Consider the following 22,778-nt stretch of genomic DNA (forward strand, 5'->3'; position numbering starts at 1 on the left):
TGTGGGATCTGAGGGTTCCCCACGGGGATTTGGGGGTGCTCCATCACCCCTGGCTGTTGCCAGCAGGGTCTGAGCCGCCCATGCAGCCGGGACACCCCGCGGAGGGAATTCCCAGGAGGAARCCAGCAATCCCAAAAGCCGTGCCAGGGCAGGGAACCGGATCCCCTGAGCCGCCGGGCAGCGGGGAGGGGGCCGGGGCCAGACACGGACAAGGTCGCGCTCGGGTTTCCCTCCCTCCCCGCCGTCCCAGCCCAGCGCCACGTCCCAAAGCCACCGGTCCGGAAAGCTCCGCTCCAGGMGCTGTGGCACGGCGGCTTCCCGGCTCTCCCAAAAATCCAGAGCCTCCCCAAACCCAGAGCCTGCCCGTGCTGGGTCAATCTCCGGCGGAGAGTTGTGCCAAGGGATTTAAAAATCAGGCCCTGACACACGGGATTTAAAAAAAGAATAAAAACAAAAAAAAAAAAAAAAAAAAAAAAAAAAAAAAAAAAAAAAAAAAAAAAAAAAAAAAAAAGTCATGTTTCTTTCCTTGTTTATCCTCTTTTTCCATGACGGCTGCAGGGATTTTTTCTGGTTTTCCGGCTGCCGGGCGCTCCTCAGCTGCCTTGGAGGGAGCTGGGGGCACCCCGCTGCTGTCCCCACATCCCACCCSGCTGCTGTCCCCACATCCCACCCCGCTGCTGTCCCCACAYCCCACCCCATAGGAGCCATGAGGATAAAACCGGGATTTTCTGGGAGGGAAATCCCGACCCAAGGGCTGCCCCCCGGATCTCAGCCAGGTGGGGATGGAGCCAGGGCTGGGAACGGAGCGGCGACTGGGAACACAGCACTGGGGCAGCCCCTGCTCCTTTGGGAATGGATGTACCGGGTCCTGCTGCACGTTCGGGGGTCCCTGCGAGGGTCCCGGGGTGGTGGGGACAGCCCTGCCCTGTGGGAGCACTGCTTGGGGAACCCAAAGTACTCCTGGGGACATCCCAGGGGTGCTCCTGGGGGAATCCTCAACCCTATCCCGGAGGGTTTCCCCGAATCGGGGCGGAATCACAGACCTCCTGAGGGAGATGGGGGCTCACACAACAAAGATATCCTGAAGGGAACCCAGAGCAAGGGGGATCCCAAAGCCACGCCGGGGGAACCCCCAAAACAAGGCAATCACAAAGCCATACTAGAGGGAGCCCCAAAGCAAGGGAGATTATTCCAAAGCCACCCTATGGAGATCCCCCAAAGTGCATGCACTACTGGAGGGATACCCCAAATCTACCCTGAAGGGATCCCCCAAAGTAAACACACTGCTGGGSGAGACCCAAAAGCCACCGGGGGAAACTCCCAATGCAAGACGACTCCAAAGCCAAAGGAGGGAACACCCCAAGGCATGATACCCCAAAAGCGGATCCCAAAGCCACCCTGGGGTGAACCCCTAAATCACATACACTGCTGGAGGGGTCCAAACCATTCTGGACAAGTCCCCAAAGCAGAGGGAACCCTCCAAAGGCACCCTGAGGGTGGTGTCTCCAAAAGAGACCTGTTGGGGGGACACCCCGCAGCACTCCTGGGAATGAGCGGAGTCCCTCCTGGATGTCCCCGCCCTAAACCCTTCCCGGTCCCCACGGGGGTRCTCACATGTCCTTGGCGGGCAGGTTCCGACCCTCCACGATGCGGATGGAGAGGGCGCTGCGCCGGGCCATGTCTGTGTGGCGAGCAGCGGAGCGGAGGGAGCCGAGGCGAGCGGAGCCAAACGGGGCCGAGCGCGGCCTCGAACCCGCGGACCCGCGCACAGCGCCCATGTGCGGACCGGCGCCGGCGCCCGCCAATCAGCGCGAGGGGGCGYGGCAAGAGGCGTGGCCTAGCGCCCATCCGCGGCGCCCATTGGTTKATTTTATCGGCTGTCGGCCAGGGGGTGGGGCCCGAGCGGCGTAAGGGGCGTGGCTTGTGCTTGGTGGGAGTGGCTTGTGCCTGGTGGGCGTGGCTTGTACGGGGTGGGCGGGGCCAGGCTCCCCGCGCTGCCGGGGTCCCGCCGGTGCCCCCGCTCGCTCCCCTCTGTCCCCTCTGTCCCCTCGGTCCCCTCTGTCCCTTCTGTCCCCTCAGCGCCCGGCACCGCCCGCAGCTCCAGGGCGGTGCAGCCCCGGCCCGCCCAGCCCGGCTCCCGCTTGGGTTGGGCCAAACCCACACCGGACCCTTCCGCGCCCCCCACGAACCTGGGGGGCTGCAGCATCGGCCGCTCCGCGCTGCCCTGCACCCCAAAACCTTACCGTTTGCTTGATTTTTAATCTCTCTTTTTGTTTTTAAAGTATTSTCCCTCCTGGCTGCAGCACTCCCGAGGGACAGTGGGCATTTCTGGGGGCTTGGTGCTCTAAATACCGGCGGGGGGACGGGGAACCCCCCTCAGTGGGACACCCACCTGGGCTCGAGGACTCGGCCGGCGCCCAGAGCTCAGGGTTGTGCCGGCCAAGATGGTCCTTGGCATTTTCTCCGCGGGGACRCTATGGGGACACTGCAGGGACACGCTGGGAACACGCTGCTCTGTTCCTACAGCGCTGCCCCTTTGCCTCCCCCGCACAGGGGGACAGCAAGGGGACAAGGTGCAGTCAGTCCCTGCCACCATCCCGCGAGCCTCCCCGTGTGTCAGCTCACAGGGGTCGTGGCCACATGTCCCACCGCCAGCAGCGCACGCGTGGCAGGTGACACACCCCTCCCCACAACATTCGATGCTGCTTTGCAAGTGAAGCGGCTGTTTTATTTCGGGGCACGGGCTGTAGGGCGGAGGGGACCCGCGTTTGCCGGATGGAACCATCCCTGCGCTGCTCCCTCGCTGATCTCGGCACGAGTTAATCGCTGGATTTGCTTGATTTCTCTTGGCCGGGCTCCACGGAGGCGGCTCCGGCAGCGGGGGGGCAGTGCTAGCACCCCTCCCAGGCGGCACAAGGACACCCCGAAAGGGCGCTGTGACCGGGCCGGGGGGCGAATGTGATGCTGCCCTTGGCGTGGCGCCTGCGGGGGAAAAACGGGCCTTTAGATGCTTGTGTATGGTGTCTATAGGTACACACACACCTGCCCTGATCCCACCCAAAAGGGGCTTCTCTGCAGCTCCAGCGGGGTCTCATCCTGCCCGGGCTGCGGGATCAGGCCACCCACATGCCTGAGAGTGGCATCATAGACCCACACCCCCGTGTAGGATCAGGAATGATGGATCCGGTCCCTTCCAGCCACTAATACAGGATCAGCTTCCCTCCCCTCCCCAGCCCACTCCCCACCCGTGCAGAATCAGCCCCCACATCCCACAAATCGGGATCAGGGACAGCCCCTGGCGCAATGATCAGCCCCCAAATCCCTTAGATCGGGATCAGGGACAGTCCCGAGTGCAGGATCAGCTCCCACATCCCCCAAGTCAGGATAAGGGACAACTCCTGGTGCAGGATCAGCCCCCACATCCCCCAGATCGGGATCAGGGACACTCCAGGGTGCCAGTCCCTTCTTGGGGTCTCATGGCTCTCACGGGAACCCCAGAACCACCCGGGAAGGAYTGGGGCAGCTCTGGGTGAGGGAGCCCTTCCTCTGGGCTTGGTCAGGGAGAAAGCATTGTAGGATAACAATGGGATTGGAGAAACATCTCCCTACACCCACAGTCCCTGTCACGGGGTGTTTCAGTGCCCCTCATCCCAGCATCAGGGCTGGGGTGTCAGGCTCCCCTCGCCGCTCTGCACCCCAGGGGACTTTTCCCGTTTGAAGTGGGCACAGGTGGCACCGATGCCCCAGSTGGCTGTGACAACACGTCTCCCACTCCAGATCATCCCTGGCCGCATCCTGCCCCGTGCGGCAGCACTCTCCCACCCGGGGATGKGGCACAGGGACGGGGCTTTCCAAGAGGCTGCGGGAGGCACCGAGAAGTCACAAACAAGAGGCACAGGCTGGGCACAAAGCATGCGGAAAAGCCTTTAATATCCCGCTCCATCGCCCCGTCCCGGGGGACAGCTCGGGCCGCGTCCCCAGGGCGGCGGTGACAGGGATGGAACGGTGGCGGTGACATTGCCACCCGCACGGGGGGCGGTGGGGAGGGGCGGCGGGGGCTCAGAGCCGGGCGGCCGGCTGGTCATAGACGTGGTGGGTGTTGTACCGCCGCACCGTCACCGACTCCGGCTTGCTGAAGGTGCTGCTGCCGCTGCAGGAGTCCGAGCTGGGGAGGGAGGGAAGGCGGGGTGAGGGATGAGGGTGGGGACCAAGGGATGACGGCGTCACCTTCTGACGCCGGTCCCGCGTGCCCAGCGCCCATCGCGGCTCCTGGGTGGGACCTGGCGGTGGCACTCACCCCCAGAAGATGGCCATGGCCAGCAGTGCGGCCAGGAGGATGGCGAAGAGGATGGAGAGGATGGTGGTGATGGCGATCATGCCGGCGCTGTACCCGTTGCCCGTCGTGGGGATGCTGCTGAGTTCTTTGGCTGGGGAGAGAGCAGGAGGAGAGGGAGCAGGATGCAGAAATGCRCGCCCTGGCGTGGCTCAGGGGGTGACGGTGTGTTCGTGTGTGCCGGCMCAACGTGCCATCACACGCTGCCATCCTACCCGAGCGAGACCCKCGGCACAGCCCTGCCTCAGTTTCCCCAGCTGTTCACAGGAGCCCTCACTCCAAACGGCCATTGCTCAGCATTCAGCGCCCTGGGACCACCCCACATCCCTCAGAATCACCCCAAATCCTGCCCCCCCTGACAGACGCGGGATGGGTGCGGGGACAGGACGAGCACCCCGGCAGCGGTACCTTTCCTCAGCGGGATGGGGTCCGACCACTGGGTCACAGCCACGGGCTCAGAGCCCTCCAGGGCGAGGAACTTCACCCTGGGATGGGAAGGGAGGTTGGCCACGGTGCCGTGAGCCGGGGGCTGGCGGCAGCCCTCGAGAGGGACAGGTCCCCACGAACAGGCTCACCGGTAGGGCCCGGGGCCGGGCAGGGGGCCATTGCAGGTGGGTCTCGCCTTGTCCCCGGCGCAGCTGGTCTCGCTGCCGACGCGCAGAACCGTGATGTCCCCGGAGGGTTTGGGGCACGGGTAGTTGGCCAGGGTGGCATTGAGGGTCATGTAGGCAGACACGTTACCAGGGAAGCCCTGGAATGCGGTYTCGGAAGTCCCCGGCCTCGCGGTGTAGTTGAAAGCGGATTTGGCTGTAGGAGTGGGGATGGGGGTGAGGAGGGATCGGGGGGGTCACAGGGACCCCTGCACACGCCCTGCCCTGGGCTGTTCCCGCCTACCCTCGTCCAGGGTCACCACCAGCCAGATGTCGGCATTGTTGTACCCCTCGAASACACAGCGGGGCTGATCCAGCACGAAGGTGGAGGCGGTCGTCTGCCCCTCCAGCGCGGGGGTCTTTGTCAGGACTGGTTTGTACGGCAGCTCCACTGCGGTGAGAAGCCAAGGGAGTGCGGCAGAGGGTGCGGATTCCCCGCTGCAGCCCCGCGGTGCCGGGGTTCGGGGTGGGGACAGGGACAGGAGGGAGCTGAACCCTGGGATCCCGGCAGTRGGGCYCCCGCTCCYCTCCCACCCCCCGAGTAGGGCTCGGATAYGCCTTTCATGAAAAGAGGAAGCAAAGACACCCCATGATCCCACCCGGGGAGGGGAAAACACCAGTGCAGGACTCCCAGAGGACCCAGGTTGATGAYGCCAGGGACACAGGGGGTGGCTCCCAGAATAGGGGGGCACCMGCTGCCCTACGCCTTCAGGCTCAGGGGTGTCCTGCTGGACCCCAATGGGGACCTCCAGAGTAACCCACACTGTGCCTGGCAACCAAAATCAGTGACMCCAGACACCCCCAGAGGTGGCCCCCAGAACAGGATCCAGAACAGGGTGGGCATCAGCTGCCCTACACCTCCAGGCTCAAAGGCGTCCGGGTGCCTGCGCCYCGGGGATCCCCGCAGTGCCAAGGGAATGCCGAGTCCATCCCGATGGCGTCGATGGACTCACCTATGCCGTGGGCCACGGGCAGGAGCAGGAGGAGCAGCGGGAGCATGGTGCGGGCGCTTCGGTGCCGAGGGCGGGAGTGCGGGTGCTCGGGCTCCGCGTCCCCGTGGGACCCGCCTGTGGTCACCAACCGCCCACATTCCTGCAGCGGCCGCAGCCCCGTGGCAAACAGGTTGGGCTCGTTTCCCCGGCAGCGTTTGTTATGTTTGAGCGCCCGCCGGCGAGGCGTGCTGAGAACCGCTGTGCTTGTGGCACGGGTGGGTGGCAGCTCTCACCCGGGCAATGGGCACACAGGGACACCCCGGTGCCTCCCACACACCCCRCCCGTGACAGCATGTGCCCCCCACCCTGACACCAAGTGCCACCAAACCAGCGCCCCWCGTGGCTTTTGAGGTCCCCCATCTTCACAGGTCCCACCCTGCGTAGCCGAGGACCAGGAGGAGGCAGTCACAGATGTAAAATCAGRTTTTACTTGACAGGACGCTTTATGCCCAGCGGAAGGTGTTCCTGCCCATGGCAGGGGGSTTCAAACGAAGTGGTCTTTATGGTTCCTTCCAACCCAAACTGTTCCATAATTGTCTGACACGGAGCAGGGKGTTGGGGGGCAGAGCGGCACAGCCCTGGGGGGCTACACCCGCAGCTGGGSKGCAGGGGATGGGGTAAGGTTGGGGRGATGTGGTGGGTCCGGTAGGATCTGCGGGTGAAAGCGTCGGTCCCCAAATCCTGGTGGCGTAGGAAGCCCCACACCTTGACACTGCAGGGACAGAAAAGCAGAGGCATCAAGCTCTGCCCGCAGGGCTCTGTGGACCCCCTGCACTGACCATCCCCAGGGGGCTCTTACACCTGCAAACTCCAGCAAACCTCCAATTTAAGAATAAAAAACCTTTTTCAATGTTACAAGAATCTCTATTACTTTGCTGATGGGATTGACAAGTTAGGGGGTTCTGTGTCCCTGCAGACACTCCCACCCCAGCAGCTCCCCGTACCCCAGGGCTCCGAGCACGGCGGTGGCCAGCGCGGCCCCCAGGCTGGCCAGGATGGAGGCGATGACAACCACGTCACTGCCAATACGAGCGGGCGCGGGGTCGATGGTGCTGGGGCTGACAGCTGGAAGGAGGCAGGATGGGGGATATGGGGTGACATGGGGGGCTCAGGGATGGTGTGAGGGGACAGGAAGGTTTGGGGCTGGTGACAGGATCGGGGATCACTTCTCCCCACAGGTTTTGGGGTGATGGCACAGGGCTGATGCTGTGCCACATGCCAGCACCCCACCCGGGCAGGTGAGGGGGACCCGCAGGGGGGTGGCAGTGCCACGAGTACCTGTGCGCAGGAGGATGGGGTCGGACCACCGCGTCTCCGCCTTGGGGCCGCGGCAGCCCATCAGCAGGAACTTCACCCTGCAGCGGGCGCGGGGGTGATACCAGGGGGACGAGCATGTCCTGGTGACGGGTCACCCCAGCTGGGGTTTGGGGGCTCTGGCCTTACCTGTAGGGTCCCGGGGAGGGCAGGGGCCCATTGCAGGGGTCCTGTCTGCCCTGGTCCCTGCACGCCGTGTCACTCCCGACCCGCAGGACGGGCGGGCTCGGTGCCGAGCAGGAGGAGCAGGAATACGCGGCTGCTGCTGTCTCCAGCGTCATGTAGGAGCGGGCAGTGGGCAGCTGCTTGTACGGGGGCACATCRGCGCGGGACTGGGGATTTCTGAAGGTGGCTGATGCTGCACGGCACAGATGGCAGGTGAGGGTCYCCCATGTCCCCTGCCATGGGGGTGACGGGTCGAAGCAGCGAGTGCTCACCGTTGGCAAAAGCCACCGCCAGCCAAATGGCGTCGGAGGCATCGGCGTGGCCGTCAAAGATGCAGCGGGGCCTCTCCAGCGCGAAGGTGGTGGCAGTGACCTTGCCCAGCAGTGCCATGGGGGACACRTGGGGCACGTAGGGCAGCTGGGCTGGGGAGTGGGCAGTGAGCGAGGGGACCCTTGCTCTGCACCGCTCAGAGAGTGCCTGACYCCAGCCCACACCCACACCAKTGTTGGCACAGGGGAGTCTCACAGSGYKCCAGCACCAGGGRACAGCACTGGTRTGGGGACCCCCCAGCCAAGCCCAGCCCCAGAACCCCTCCCTGGCACAAACACCTCACAGCCCTTCCATTCTCCCGTCCCCCCCATCCTGTCCCCCAGGGAGTCACCCAGGTCCGCGGCTGYGCCCGTCCCAGCCAGCGCCAGCAGCACCCACAGCAGCTTCATGGCGTCGTCCTGCTGGTGCTGGACGTGCTGTCCTGCTCCGCTCACCCCGTCCCACTGCCGAGGGGACGAACTCTCCCCAGTGCCCCGGCAGCAGGGACCGCCTGTCCTGAGGAGCCGGACCCTCCCAGCCCCGCATTCCTGCACCGGCTCTGCCGGCCCAGCCAGACCCTGCGGGCAGTGTGGAACAACTGAGCATCCCGGGCTGGTCCCAAAACCCCAGGGAACCGTCCTGCAGGACCCCGAGGCACCTGCTAGGAATCAGGGCACAAGCCTGTGACGAGAAAGGGTAAACTGAGGCACAGACGGGGCACTGGGGCCTTGTTCCAGGATGCCTGCTGCCATGAGGTGCCACTCCAGTGGCAGGAGTCAGTCTGGTGGCAATGTGGGGGCACTCAGGTAAGTCGCCCTGGACCCCCACTTGCCCCACCAAGACCCGACTCCCTGCGGGTGCTTTGTGCCCACCAGGCCCTCGGAGCCAGGGGTGAGCCCGTGCCCAACTGGTTCGGGCGCAGCCAGCCCTGCCCCGCGGGCAGGGAAGCGCCAAGGAGCATCACACCCGAACTCACCCAAATCCCAGTGTTCAGGTGAACGGTCCCACCCAGCCTCGGCAGTGCGGAAGCATTTTCAGCACTGGGGCCACCCCACACTGGCATTTCCCCCTCTGTCCCCCCTCCAAGCCCTTGGGAGGGGCTCGGGGACATTGCCCTGGAGCGGGAGTTGCCCCGCGGCTCGGGAGCCCCTCTCTGCCGCTCCCCTCGGCTGCTCCCCCCGCAGAGGGGCTGGAGCGCTCCTTCTCCCGTGTTTACCAAGGGGAGCGGCTGCCCACTCCTGCGTGGGAGGAGATTTCCCCCCCTTCCCAAGGGGCCGGGACCGCGCCTTCAGATTAAGTGGAAATGGGGCATTCAAAGATTACAACCGTCCAGCTGCAGAGGGGAAAAACAGGCGCAGCTGCAGCCGCCGTCCCTCGTCCTCCTCATCCCTGCCCTATTCCCCAGTCCCAGCCAGCAACACCGGCCCTGGGGCCCCACACCTGCCCCCCAGCCCTCTCTCCGGTGCTCCCCGGCCGGCAAGGTGCCACCAGCGAGGTGAGGGCAGGGTGGGTGACGCAGAGGGGGTGACGCAGGGGGACTGTGAGTCACAGTTTCAGCTGCCGGTACCCAGCATAGCTGCGGGGTCAAGGCTGGGCTAAKAATAACCACCCTGTGGCAGATGAGCCATCACCGCAGGGGGCTGGGAGAGACACCCCCCTCTCCTCTCGCTAGGGCTCCAGATGGGGATGGGGGACACAAAGCTTTTTGTCAAACGCATCTGGGAGCATGGTAAGCATTTAACTGGGGCTCTGTCCCCKCCTGGCTCCATCAGGCACCGTGGTTATGCTTTCATCCCACCTTTCAAAGCATCTCMCTGCCTGAGCACCTGGCTCTGCTCCCTTCCACCCAGCAGATCCCCCTGCCAAAGCCAGAGCAGTCAGGGATGAGGTGCTGAGCTTGGCTGGCTCACCACAGCCCAGTGCCCCTGCCCTGGACCAGCCCAGATTGAGGGAGGCTCCAGCTGATTCACACCCAGGAGCAGCTGSTGGAGATGCCTTGGGCCAAACTCAGCAGGAAATTCTTGCTCTKTAGAGGGCTGAGTGAACCCTGCTTCAATTTTTGCTTCAATTCACTGCTTTGATTGCTGGGACAACATGATCCGGGGATTCAAAGCTGAGGTTTGAACTCAAAACCTCTGCCTTTCGCAAGCAGGGTGGGAGAGGAGCAGAGGCCAGTTGTGAAAAGCTCAGCGACACAGACATGTCACTGCAGCTCCCAAGGAGCTGCTGTTCCTGCAGCACTCCCAGATTTATCAGGMTGTTTGAGGGGTTTCCCCCTTGAACCTGAAGAGGGTACCAGGATCCTGCAAGCACAAGATGGACACTGGGGAAAGTTCCAGCCCTTGATGGCTCAGAAAAAATTTTAATTTTTATCCTGGTATGACAGGAAGCAAAGTGTTCCTCAGCTGGTCCAGGATGTGCTGGTCACAGGAGGATGCCAARGYARAGCTGTCACAAAGCCCAGCCACRTCCCAGATTTCCCAGGAAGGAGGTKAAATGGCAGATGGCACCAGTGCCAAAGGGATGGATTGGATGGATTTAATGTGCAGCTGGGTCTGGTGGCCACAAGGAGGCGAAGAGCCAGAAAGAGCTCTTCAAAGGACATCAACTCSCAGGTGACAAGCAGTCTGGGGACAATGCACAGCAAAGCCACCAGGACTGGGGCAATATCCCATCTGGGGCTAGCACCCAGAGCAGGAATGTGCTCCCAAGCAGAGCACTGCTGCTGGCACCTGGCTRGCCACCACTGCTGCTGGGAGGAAGGTGACTGTCACCAGCTGGTGGCATCAGCATCCCTGCAAGCAGCAGCACAAAGCATGGCAGCTCCTCCCTGCAGAGCCTTCACCCAACTGCTGCCATTTCACCTGAGAGAAGGGGAGAGAGAGACAGGTTCTGCTGCTCATCTTTGGGATGAATGGGGCTGGCAGCTCACAGCAAGAGCAGGGGGCTACAACTTCCCACAGGACACTGACAGGTCACCTCTGCTGGCATTTTGGCCACCAAATTCCAGTGGCCAAAGCACTGACAGGCTGGAACCAAGCTTCCTGGGACCAGCCTCATACCTCTATTGAGATGTTTGTCCTCCAGCAGGGCTGAGCTTTCCCTCCTCCCTCCTGGCTGGATTGAGGGTCCACGGCTCCATGGAGCAGGCTGGTGCCCCAGAATCTCTGAGGGGGAGGCACCCCAAGCCCCAAGGCAGCAGGAAGGCAGAGCAGGGATTTGCTGTGGGAATGAAGAGTTTATTGGGACTGAGCAGACATACAAGGCAGGAGGGAGGCAAGAGGTGCCTCAGGCAGGGAGCATGTCCCAAAAGGAGGACCTTGCTTGGCTTCCAATGGTTTATGGGAAGCACTCTCCTCTCCCATCCTGTCCMCAGGCATTACCAAAGGAAGGTCCTGCCTTCCCCAGGGGATCTGCCACCTCAGGACTCCCATCCCAGCTGCTCCTGGCTGCAGCCATCAATCCCACCCCGAGACACAAGCACAGCTTCTACAAAAATATCCTTCCCTCCTCCCCCCAAAAAAATCTGAAGAGCGGGCAGGGCTCCCACAGAACTGTTATTGCTCAGTGTGACGGGTGGTCAGACACAGGAACTTAAGGCATCAGGAATAAGTGCACTAGGTGGCCCCTGGGGCTCACTGGCCCAGACAGTCCTCAGTGACACCCTGGGCAGCCAGCTCTGCCAGCACATTGTCCAGGTAGTTGGGGTCAGGGTAGCCATGGCCACTCAGGTTTGAGTCCATCTCAGTCTTGTGGTGGATCTCRTTCCACACCACCGTGTTGCTCTCGCCGGTGGTGTTGGAAGTGCCCACCGTGAAAATCAGGCGTCTCTTCCAGGCCACCTTCAGCAGCTCCAGGACCTGGCAGARGAAAGGAAAACCAAAGCTAGGAGTAGCAGCTCAGACATTTGTGCCATGAATGCAGCTTGCCAGGAGCTTGACAACCCAAGAAGGGTGATATTATCAGGGTGTGATACCTCACCTTTCTGCCCTTCTCATTGTCTGGTAGGTAACAATAGCGAGGAAAGCCTCTGGCCGTGTACGGCATCCCAGGGTTGGGGTGCTCGGGACCCTGCAAGAGATGAGACAGATTGTCAGAAAAACATCCATTTTCATGAAACTTGGACAATCCTTCAGCAGCAGGATCTGACACAGGCCCATCTCAAACCAGCTCTTCCAAGGAAAGGCAGCGAGGTATTGCTGATGGGTACAAGGTACTTGTTCTTATGGGACATATGAGTGTCACAGATCCTCTAAGTGCAGCCTCATGCTGGGATACAAAGCCAAATCCAAAATCTACTTAAATTCTGGTGGAATACGGCCCCAAACCATAGCTTTTTCCATGTCTGATAACACCCTCCAAAGACCACACAGCTCAAACCTTTGGAAGTTCACTGCCATCAGTGAAACCAGTGTGGGCTGTGCAACCAGATTTTGGGTTTTCCCCACCTTGTGAGCATGGGCAATCTATCCCTGCTTCAGGCAGGTGTCAGTCTGTACTGCAGGTGAACAGCTGGGCTGCTCAGGAAGGGCTCTGATGAAGCAGACCCTCACATATTGAAGAACAGCCAGGGCAGCTGCTGACTYCAGGCACCACAGGCTGCTCAGCAAAGGGCTGCCAGCAGGTACTGCACTGGACCCCAGGACTTWTCTGGGAGGCTCCCACAGCTTGTGCTGTTTGCCACTGTGCTGGGCACTCACCTGGATGCCCCTGCTGATGTGATACACAATCCGGATTGTCCCACAGTCCTTGTGTCCCGGGAGGGACTGGGGGAAAGTGGAGATCTCCATCTTCCCTTTGGGCTGGGTACCGGTTTTCTCTCCGTAGATGGTTTTACAGGAGGGACACTGCAAACTGCCATCCTGCCAGGGGACAAAAGGCACATCAGAGCTCCACAGCCCAGCCACCTGCACACAGGGGCCTGGTGAGGGTGAGCCAGCTCGGTACCTTGTTCCCGTTGGAGTACATGGCCAGCATGCAGAGCATGTGGAAGGAGTGCTGGCAGTTTCTCAGGCGACCMACTGCCTCTGGCCTGATGGTGCTGGACTGGCACGTGTCGCTGTAGCCCGACGGGGAGGACAGCTTCTCCATGCAGATCATGCAGTCCTGGAGGAGAAACCAACAGCTGGTGTGAGCACAGGACTGACACACCAAGGATGCCATCAAGGAGATGCTTCAGACAGATTTGCCCCCAGCTTTAATCCCTCCCTTTGAGGTTTAAGGACAGAGACAGGTTTCCTTATCTGGCTGGTATCACCCCACTCCACTTCCTGAGTTGTCCAGGAGGTGGAGAGCTGTCATCAGTCAGAAGGAAGAGAATGGTTACATCCTGCTTCTCTGCAAAGCAGCTCCAGTGCAGGGTTTGATCTCTAGTTTCGACTTYTGAGCACTGAGACCAAAACCAAACTCCTTCCTTCCCCTCCTCCAAAGGAAATGGGGAGGCACTGTCAGGATGAGCTATTCTATCCACACTGTGCCTCCACCACAGTCCTCWGATGAGGACAAGTCACCTGTTGTCACATGTGGAGTTCAGGCAGTGCTGAGGACTCTCCACCTCATGGCAACAGTGCCACTGCAAGCAGCACTATGTACCACARGGGACACCCAAGGAAGGATTGTCCTTGGGTATTGCTGTGGTTTCCTTGGCACCCCAGTGAACTGGGCAAGCTGGAGTTGYTTCACTGCCCTCTTACCTCATCAGCAGGAGGGCCCTTCAGCTCTTCCAGGTACTTCTTCACCACTAATTCTGGCTCTGTGGGTGTGGCTGCACAAGGAGAGATGAGAGAGAAGTCAGACACTGTGTGGTGCAGCAGGCACGTGCAAGGTGAGCTGGAGAGAAGGGAGGCAAGCAGGTCACTGGCCAGGATGCCAAGGAGAAAGGTCAGGCTTAGAGGAGGAAAAGAGGCCGCTCCATTGGATCCCTACAAGCCCCKCAAATGCTTTGATTTCAGCAATGGCTCCCACTGGGGCAGTGAGTGCCACAGGTCTGCCTGTAGCTGGTGTGTTCCAGCTCTCCTCACACACCCCAAGTGACACCACAAGTCCCAGCTGGACTTTTGTGCACACCAGCAGCCAGCTGGGATCAAACTCAATGGTCTAGATGGGATAGAGGATCACAGTCTGCGTAGTCAAAAGAGAAAAAAAAAGGCATTCCCACATCACCCCAGCTGGTGCCCAACCAGCAGACAGAGTAAACACTGAGCTTCAGGCCCTGTTTTGAATACAGCAGAATGAACTCCATGTTTTTAACATTAAACAGTGGCCTTTCTCCTGAGCTCCCATACACTCTTACCTAGCAAGACAGTGCAAGTCACCAGGTATATGAAACAACAAGCTTTTAACATGTCCCCTATTTGCATCACAACACAATAATTTTGCATTTTCCYCAATATAATCCCTGGTCCCATCCACCCAAACACAGACACCTGAGCAGCCCAGTCCTTGGAGGCATTATGGGGTGAAGTAACAAACATCACACAACACCCAGAGCAAATTAGTGTCACCTCAACTCCCAGCCCATCCTCCTGGAGCTGCCCAGCACACTTGGCTTAAGGCAGGGAGCATCTAAAACCTCCACATGGCACCTGGCCCTGGGTGAGAGCAGAGGAGCTCCTCACCAGWCATCAGGCCTGCCACAGAAACTGCCAGGATTTTCCACCAGCCTGGGAGAGGAAACATTTGCACAAGTGATGTTATGACTCCATCTAGCAAGAAGCAGAAGAGGGATCAGTCACTTTGTTTGGGGGAATCTCATCCTTCCTTCCTGAATCCATTTCTGGGGGACATCAGGAGAAAGCAGTGCTGACAAACAGGCTGGCCAAAGCACAGCTCTTCCTTCTCCAATTTCTATCCTGGTGCTGCTGAATAGGCAAAGGCCTGGATGGCACAGATCCTCTGTGAGGTAGAAGCCCCTCATTCCCTAGAACACCATGGAAGAGAGCAAGGCAGAGCACCAAGATCCTTTATCTAAGAAGACAAATGGACTGACAGCTGGATTCTGCTAAATGAAAACACAGTCATTAAGAGGAGTTATTTTCAGAAGGGGATTCCTGGCCATCCTGAAACACAACTTGACTGCTGGCWGTGGTAGCAGGAGAAGGGATGGCTGAGCACACAGCAAGAAGAAGAGGCCCAGGAGGTGAAGGGATCCAAGTGCCAGTGACAGGCAGGAGAACTGCCAGACTCCTCAGGCAGAGCAGGGCTGTGASGATCAGTCTCTGGAGATCCCAAGCCAGAAGGTGGCAACAGGGTTAAGCATTAAGCCAAAGAACAAAACAGAAGCAGGTGTTTTCCACTTCAGGGGCCAAAATCCCCCTGGAAAAGCATTTCCAAGAACTGCCACAAGAGCAGGAAACAGGGAGGAGCCTGGGCAAGCCTCAGACTTCTATCTCTGAGGCCAAGGGCTCAGCAGTGCCAAGAGCTGCTTCAAGGCCTCATCACCAGGTCTCACAGGGAATGTGGCTCCTGARACAATCAGGTCCAGGAATTCTCTGCTGGGACCTTGCTTGAGGCAGCAGATCAAGTGCTAGGAGWGAGTCTGAAGGGGATGTGATCAGCCTGAGCTGTACCAGCTTACTGTGCCTGAAACCCTCTAGCCAGRCATTCTGTGATGTCCCTTCTCCAGGCTGCCAAACACAGGGTGGCACTTTACACATGTGGGATACCAGGAACCAGGCTCTGGAGACCTTCATGGCCCTACAGGAGATGGAGGCTTCAGCTTCTYCTGCTCCACAGGTTTTAGGAAGGACTCTGTGAGCTGTTGCCAACCCTAACTCCACCCACCTGCATGATGACCACCGAGTTCTCATCCCTGAGGATCCTGTGCTGCCTGACAGACCACCAAGTCCTTCTCCACCCAACCTGCATTTCCCAGGTGGCTCTTTCTGAGGTGACCTTCTTGTCTCCTCTGGCTTTGGGCTGGAGGAAGCAAAGCCAAAAAGATGCACAGCCAAGGTGAAGACAGCGAGGGAAGGGAGCAGAGAGGGTGTGTTACACCAGCCACMACACCTGCCCAGCACTTGGCAGAAAGCCCCAGCTCACCTGCTCCCACCTGCACAGCAGATCTGAGCAGCTTTAGAGCAGTTCACCTTGCTCAGGGTGGTGGGGATGTTCCTTGTGCAGAGCCCCTCGTGACTTCGCTTCTCTGGAGCAGCTCCAAGGAACAAAGAGATAACTTACCCAAGAACTGGCCAGGCTCATTCAAATGCAATCAACGAAAGGAGAACAAAAATTMTGGTGCAGAGCTGGGTAAGAGCAAGACAGGAAAGCATTTGGGMTTTTGGGCATTACACCACCTCAACAGATGGCATTAGGATGGAGCTGGGGGAACCAAAGAGGCAGAAGTTGATGCAGCCCTCAGCTACCCTGAGGAAACCCATGCCTGATGGATTTGCACTGTGGCATCTTCAATCTGTCCCTGTCACTGCTGTGACAATGCACTAATGCATTTACAGCCACAAAGGCTGCTTGGAGAGAGAAATGGTCAGGCAGCCCTGATGCTTTAGAAAAATCCATCCCMAGCTGCAATGATTTGAAAGCCCAGTCGCAGAGAAGCCTTTTGATGCTGAAGAACTGTTTCAGCAAGGATAGCAAAGCCCACATGGCCTTCCTTTGCTCTGAAGAGAGGCTCTTCCTTGGGCAATTGAGCACGTCTGGCTGGCCAYGTCCCAGCAGCACAGGGGGAGCCTGGAGGCAGCTGGGACCATGGCACGAGCCATGTRTGCTCCAGCATGTGAATCACTTCCTTACAGGATTGTTTACTCCATAAAAGTGTTTGCCTCCAAATCTTTGTTCTAGCCCTCCCCTGGGACCATCAAAGCCTGTTCAATCCCCAGAGTTTTCTGGATTCAATAGTGGATTGAAAATGGACTGGAAGAATTGACCAGTGCCGTTTGTCACCAGCTGGCCAAGCACTGTGCTACGGACTTATCCAGGATGCCAAAGAATGTTTACCATTCTTTCATTTACAAAGAGAGGAATATCAAATTGTTTTTAATGCTTCCCCTTCCTCCCTGTAGATAATAAGCTSCTTGCTGCAGCAAGGCCTTTCCATGGGCAACATTTAACAGATGTGTTTTGAATCCTTACTCGGCAACCAAAYGCTTGCAAGCAGTAACATCTCTGTCTGTATCCCAAAACAAACCATATGGTTTCCAGCAGACTTTTTGATACCCTCTGCAGACCAGACACTGGTTGTTCCTAGTTATTGTCATGGACAGTCACAAAGCTCCCATCACCTCTGCTCCATGTTCAGGAGGGGCCTGTGTGTCTACAGATTTYTCCRTATTCAGGATTTCWGCAGGGTAATCCAGTGACCAGGTTRCTCTAGTCAGAGTATTCCTGTTTTTTGCAGYCTGTCTCCTTCTGGCAGACAGCTCYCCATGGGAACAGTGGGATTCCCCAAATCCAAGGGGTTCCCCAGTCCCACCCATCCCATAGGTACTGGCACAGTCTGTAGATCCAGCTGCAGATGGATGGCAAGGATGTGCTCCTCTCCCTCCTCACTGCAGCACCTGCAGTGACTGCTCACCCCAGGGAGGATGGGTGTGCAAGGAAACCTCCTGGCCAGGTGGAAGTGGGCAACGAGTGACACAGCAGACCCAAGCAGTCCCTGGAGGTCCTTGGAAAGGCTGGAGAGCCCTGTAGTGGCCTGCTCCATGCACAAGCAGCACTTGGAGGGAGCAGGACCAGCATTCCTCCCTCCCTGACAGCAGTCAGGTTCCAGCCAGMGATGCTGGCACGAGGCAGCGGCTGCAACATCCTGAGGCAGCGCCGACCCATCAGGATGGCAGAGGCTGCCAGGCTTTGTGCCAGCATGGAGAGCTCAGAGCCTGCCTGGAGACTACGACTTCCCTGAGCCCTGCAGCACCCGGCTGTGCCAGAGACATTCCTGCCAGAGCAGCAACAACACTAACGAGTCCTGACTAATTAGCGCCTCTGTTTAACACAGCCCAGCCACTCAYCAAGCCAGCTGCAACTCCATCAGTCCCCGTGTGGGACCAGGGCTGGCAGCAGCAGGAAGGAGAGAGAATGGGCTCAGGAGGGGCACACTGCACCCACCACTTGCTGGTTGTAGTTAGTGCAATGCTGGGTCTGCTCCTGGATACAGAGCTCTTGCTTGAGTTCTCTGTGATGGAAAATCCTAAAGGGATGTGGGAAAGAACACACGATGCAGAAATTCAGGGCACAAAAAAAGCCCTTCTCTGTTGGCAGCTTTAGGGCCTGTGAAGGGAAAGAGAACAGTCTGGCCAAAAGTCAGGCTCAGTACCTGCACTGCAGAACAATGTTCCTAAGCCCTGAGGGGTGTTGTACAAACACAGCTTGCTCCTAGAAGGAACTGAGCATCCTGTGCACMCCAGGAGTGAGGCAATCCACAGGACTGGTATCCCAGCCCTCACCAAGAAGAATCCTGCTTTCTGAAACRCCAGGGGGGATATTTTAATAACCTAAACCACTGAAACGTTCCCCTTCTCATGGGTCAGTGGCGGAAAGGACTGACCTGGCAGTCTCCTCTGCAGCACATCCTGGGCACAATGAGGATAGCTGGGGCAAATCCTACCATGCTAGATGGGAAAAGGAGATGCTTGACACACCTTTCCCATTCTATTCTCCCTGTTGGTGTCCCCTCTCTGCTCCTGCGGAGGTGTCTCAGCCCCAGCAGATGGCATTGCTGAGCTGGCAGGGAGGTGACAGCCTGCCCTGGGGCTGAGCTGGCGCTGAGGAACTGGAAGAAGTGATGCTGATGTGGTGCACAGCTACAGCCAGCGGACATTTARTGAACACTCAAGGTGACTTGTGCTGCTTTCACCTCCCAGCCCACATCCTGTCCTCCCCATTCTCCTTCCCATGCTCTGCATTGCTGCTCTCCCCACCCGGCTCTGAAGTCACAAGACACGTCCTCTTGTCAAGATCCCACCCTTACAGCATTCTGGCTGTTTGTACCTGCAYCCCCTCAGTGCCACGGAGGTTTCATGTCACAAACTAACAGCGGGTGACCAACACCAGTGCAGGCCTGGCCATCRTTGTTTTGGGCTCCTCCAGTGACARGGGCAAGCCWGTGCCTCTGTGGGAGGGCCTGGCCYCAACACAGCTCCCTTCTGGCACTGTTTCCAGGGCATCCCCACCACCCAGCCCTCATCCCTGCCCCTGGAGGGCTGCATGGATGCTGCCCATGCCAGGAGTGAAGCACCAGGAGCCACACAACCCCACCACCTTGCCAGCTGGCTCCACAGAGCAGGATCCTCATCAAGCACCTCTGCCACCCACCTCTGCTCAGCTYTTCTTCTTCACCTCCCATTTTCCTTTGCTCCTCCTGTTCTTCGCTGCTTCTCCTGCCGCCCCTGCTTTCTCCTCCCCCTCYATCACACATCCTACTCCACATTTGCTTTCTCACTCCTTCTCACAGCTCTCTCCATAACGCATTTCCACAAACTACCTCCCTCCTCATTTAATTTCTATTTTCTTTCCTGCCTCTTTTAGACAGCTTTGAACTTCATGGACTACAAGGAGAAAGAAAAAGGTACCAGCAAATTCGCCAGAGAGGCAGGTGCCGCTTCCACTCCACCTCTGGAACTCTTTTCTTAAATGTAAACATCTGTGTTGAACATCTCCAGTCCCCACCTGGCTTATCCAAAGGAGGACACACTGTAGGTTTGGGGGTGGTTGACACCCCTRTACCAGGGTTGGCAAACAACCTTCACAGCTACACCAGGCTGGATTCACACCTACCCCTGCAGAGTCCCAGGGCTGCTACACATGGATGGGATCCAAGCTCTAAACTGGGACCCCACAGGCTCTGCAAAGGTGAGGGGTGCCAGTGAGATATGAAGAGGAGAAATTAAGCCCCTGAAGCTGGCTCAGCTCAGCAGGAGAACTGAGGCAACCCATCCCTTTCTGCCAGGGCACATCCACCTGAGAGTGCTCCACTCCACTCCCTTCCACCCCAGACTGAGGTGGAGACAACAAATCCTCTGCAATTTGACCTAGAAAGCCCTGCGTGACTCAGGAGCCTGCTTGTCTGGGAGATCCTTGTCATCCCATGACTCAATCATGACAAATATGGCTCACAAGCAAATCTTCTCTGCAGAGCACATATGGATTTGATGTTCTTCTTAATGGTCCCTCAGCTMTCAGACTTGTCCCACCAACAACTCAGAAAGTTGTGGCATGTGGACAGCCAGGGCTTCCTCAAGAGGGTGTAGCAGGATCATAGGGGTCGCTGGTGGAATCTGACACGCACAGAGAGCGGAGCTGTTCCAGCTTTCATTTTGTGTGGAAACAAGCAGACCTACCACAGGACCCCACCTGCCTTACCATCTTATTTTACAGCCTGTCAGAGACGCTGCAGGTCAGGGGAGACGTGTCCTGCTCCTCCCCTCGCTGGGACGAACATCGTCAATCAAACCAGAAGAGCCAAGAAGGTGGGGAGGGAGAGACAAGAGGAAAAGAGGGGGGCAGAGAGATAAAGAGAAGGAGATGGAAGCAAATATCAGAGTTTGAGCAGGAACTACCTTTCTTGGACACTTTCCTCCCCTCCTTAACTGAGYTGTGTTTTTTAGTGGCCTTATGGGTGCTGGCAGCTTGCGGCACACGGGTGAGGTGCACGGGCAGTCCGGCGGCTGACATCAGAATAGCTGTCATGCCTACAGTGGGTACAAGGTCAACATGCAGGAAGGAAACAATGGGGAAACACATTCATTAAAAAAAAAACTTTAACCTTTCAAAGAAAATAAAAATAAAATAAAGTGAAATAAAATAAAACCCAAGCCCTTTGTTCTGAGGGCATAAAACGTCTGAGAGGTAACAGGGTTGGTTGGAGTCAGCACAAGGAGAGGATCTGGAGGTTTTCAGAGGGAGAAGCCCAGGCAGCAAATTAAGGGAGGAAAATGTGGGTACATGTTTTGCCTGTGACCCTCTGTGCTGCTGTGTGAATAGAACCTTCCCCTTTGGGCTTTAGGGCTCCTGAGGCACTGGTGTGGAATTCTCCCACTGACCAGAGCTCTGGAAGCAGCCCTGAAAGATTGAAGGGCATCATCCACAACCCCTAAAAGTCCTGCTCAGCTGCTCCCCCATAAAGCTGCTCATTCCAAGAGTGTCACACTGAACCAGTCCCCAGGGTGCAGCTGAGCTGCCTTCAAACACCAGGGCAGRAGCTGCCCCACACAATCCCCCCACTCACCCCACACCCACTCCTCCCTGGCACTCTGCTTTTCCCTCGCACTCCCAGCAGCAATGCAATGCTCATCCTCCCYCATCCCAGCCAGCTGTATCCATGAGATGCAGTTTGATAAAACTAATGAATCATTAAAAAGGACAGCCATTCCCTGAAGGTAAAATTGGCACACAGGAAGCTACAGGACTCATCATGCTGATCTGAGATGATGTCTGCCTGTGAAATCCAGGCTGGTTATAAATCATAACATTTCCAAGGTACTGCTCTCACACTTACATCCAAGAGAACACCTGCTTTTGCTTTCCCAATAGCAACTTCCCACCTGCAACAGCCAGCAYCAGAACTAAGAAAAAATGCTTCTAGTTGCAAATCTACAGCAGAAAACCTCAAGGCCAGCATTTCCCCAGAAATCCCCTCTGAGAGCAGACCRCACAAGCCACATCCCAATGCTACAGACATTCCCGCTCAGTAATGCATGGCCAAAGCTGAGATTTCCAAGCATTTTATTTTTGCAAACCTCTATTCAGCCGTGTGGGGAAAGGAAGATTCTAGAGCATGTTTGTTCAGGACAAAAATGAGGCACCTTGCCCACACACGACTGAAAACTCGTGTTCTGATGGGAAGCATCAGCTTTGTGTGCAAATGGTAAAACTATTTTCTGCCTTAAACATGCAACCAGTCAAGTACTTGTGTCCTGTGACTACAAAACCCCTGTGCAGAGCCTGTGTCAGGACCCCACAAGCAGAACTACTCCTACACAGAGCTGACCACAATTTGTTCCCCCTTTTCCTGAGGTCTGAGCACAACAAATATTCCAGAAGCTGTTCAACTCCTTTACTGGTACTCAAAGTTAAATGTTTTTACTAAAACATTTCCCACCAAAGGGCCAAAAGACAGTCAGAAGGGGTTTCACAATTCAGGGAGAGAGGCACAGAAGGAGAAAGGAGTTTCCCCAGGGTTACTCAAGAAGTTTTGGAAAAGATGGGCTGACCACAAGGCCAGGCTGCCCAAGGGATGGTGAAATGCACGTTCAAATGGAACAAGGGACCAGGCAGCCATGGATCACCCTCAAAGTGGATCTAGATCTGAGATCTAGAGGTCTCCCAGGAGCTGCAGAGCCAGAGGAGGATCTCCCAGCATACAAAGACTGGGTTAGTACCCCCTGCCCTACCTACAGCACCAGCTGAGGAGAGCTCACCAGATMCCAAAATCTCACCATCAAAATAACMCCCTTTAAGTCCTAACTAGAGGCCACAAACCTATGGCAAGCTCTCAACCCCTGTCAAAGCCAGCAGTCCACTACTCCCAGGGAGCCTTAAGGAAGASCTTAAATGTCCCCAGAACAAAAACTACATTTTTTTTCAGTGAGTACAGCTGAGCACCTGAAGCCCAGCAGCAGTACCGAGGCTGATCCCTGCACCTCTCAGGTCCTTTCCCTTCCAACAGAGAACAGTCAGAGGTATTCCAAGAAGAGCAGCAGCAACTTGCTCTGATTAGAGGAGCTGGAGGAGCACTATTCTCGAGAGACAGGCAAGTTCTCTCACCACAACTGGGGAAATCATCTCAGTCTGACCCCACTGAGACTGCAAAATACTATTCCTAGAACTGGTGCAGGAAAGGAACAGGAAAGTTGTCTGTAAAAAAGCTGTTTCTAAGCAGTGCAATAGCACTGATGGCACAGACTGACATTTGAAAAGCGAGTCCAAAGACTAACAGGGATTATCACCACCCACGCACAGCTGACTGATAGGCAAATGCAAAATTAATGCATTCTTCTGAAGAGATCAATACTGTCTTGCTAACATTAGCATGCAGAGCCCAGAAAAAAAAAAAAAAAAAAAAAA

General features: G+C 57.5%; 4 protein-coding genes across 7 annotated transcripts in view; all 4 read right to left on the minus strand.

Annotated features, from left to right (window-relative positions):
- The window catches only part of LOC130577778 (ras GTPase-activating protein 4-like), a 10,423-nt gene extending 8,704 nt beyond the window's left edge, over positions 1 to 1,719 (minus strand). The window contains exon 1 of the mRNA XM_057373366.1: positions 1,615 to 1,719. Coding sequence (XP_057229349.1) covers positions 1,615 to 1,679 — 65 coding nt within the window. The 5' untranslated portion in view covers positions 1,680 to 1,719. The remainder of the gene's footprint in view (positions 1 to 1,614) is intronic.
- Positions 1,720 to 2,714: 995 nt separating this feature from the next.
- Positions 2,715 to 6,082, minus strand: LOC130577765 (uroplakin-3b-like protein 1). Of its 2 annotated transcripts, none has more exons than XM_057373352.1 (6): positions 5,937 to 6,082; positions 5,228 to 5,374; positions 4,909 to 5,140; positions 4,742 to 4,818; positions 4,298 to 4,427; positions 2,715 to 2,982 (listed from the first exon to the last, which is right to left on the minus strand). In XM_057373352.1, the coding sequence occupies exons 1-6, from the start codon at positions 5,980 to 5,982 to the stop codon at positions 2,892 to 2,894; spliced, it is 723 nt and encodes a 240-aa protein (XP_057229335.1). In that variant the 5' UTR covers positions 5,983 to 6,082; the 3' UTR covers positions 2,715 to 2,891. The 2 variants fall into 2 exon arrangements, with proteins under 2 accessions (XP_057229335.1, XP_057229334.1); XM_057373351.1 differs by lacking the exon at positions 2,715 to 2,982 and adding an exon at positions 3,904 to 4,165 and having other exon boundaries at positions 5,937 to 6,071.
- Positions 6,083 to 7,109: 1,027 nt separating this feature from the next.
- Positions 7,110 to 7,904, minus strand: LOC130577776 (uroplakin-3b-like). The gene is made up of 2 exons (XM_057373364.1): positions 7,727 to 7,904; positions 7,110 to 7,647 (listed from the first exon to the last, which is right to left on the minus strand). Exons 1-2 carry the CDS (start codon positions 7,842 to 7,844, stop codon positions 7,415 to 7,417), a joined length of 351 nt encoding a protein of 116 aa, XP_057229347.1. The 5' UTR covers positions 7,845 to 7,904; the 3' UTR covers positions 7,110 to 7,414.
- Positions 7,905 to 10,981: 3,077 nt separating this feature from the next.
- DTX2 (deltex E3 ubiquitin ligase 2) overlaps positions 10,982 to 22,778 on the minus strand; it is a 34,655-nt gene continuing 22,858 nt past the window's right edge. For 2 of the 3 annotated variants that reach the window (XM_057373320.1, XM_057373321.1), the window contains exons 5-10: positions 20,273 to 20,404; positions 13,457 to 13,527; positions 12,711 to 12,869; positions 12,464 to 12,625; positions 11,745 to 11,834; positions 10,982 to 11,623 (exon numbers count right to left, since the gene is read on the minus strand). In XM_057373320.1, coding sequence (XP_057229303.1) covers positions 11,399 to 11,623; positions 11,745 to 11,834; positions 12,464 to 12,625; positions 12,711 to 12,869; positions 13,457 to 13,527; positions 20,273 to 20,404 — 839 coding nt within the window. In that variant the 3' untranslated portion in view covers positions 10,982 to 11,398. The remainder of the gene's footprint in view (positions 11,624 to 11,744; positions 11,835 to 12,463; positions 12,626 to 12,710; positions 12,870 to 13,456; positions 13,528 to 20,272; positions 20,405 to 22,778) is intronic. The other variant, XM_057373324.1, reaches the window with a different exon arrangement.

Source organism: Malurus melanocephalus, unplaced genomic scaffold (genome assembly GCF_030028575.1).
Source record: "Malurus melanocephalus ecotype Western Australia unplaced genomic scaffold, MMel_1.1 scaffold_193, whole genome shotgun sequence".
NCBI classification, from domain to species: domain Eukaryota; kingdom Metazoa; phylum Chordata; class Aves; order Passeriformes; family Maluridae; genus Malurus; species Malurus melanocephalus.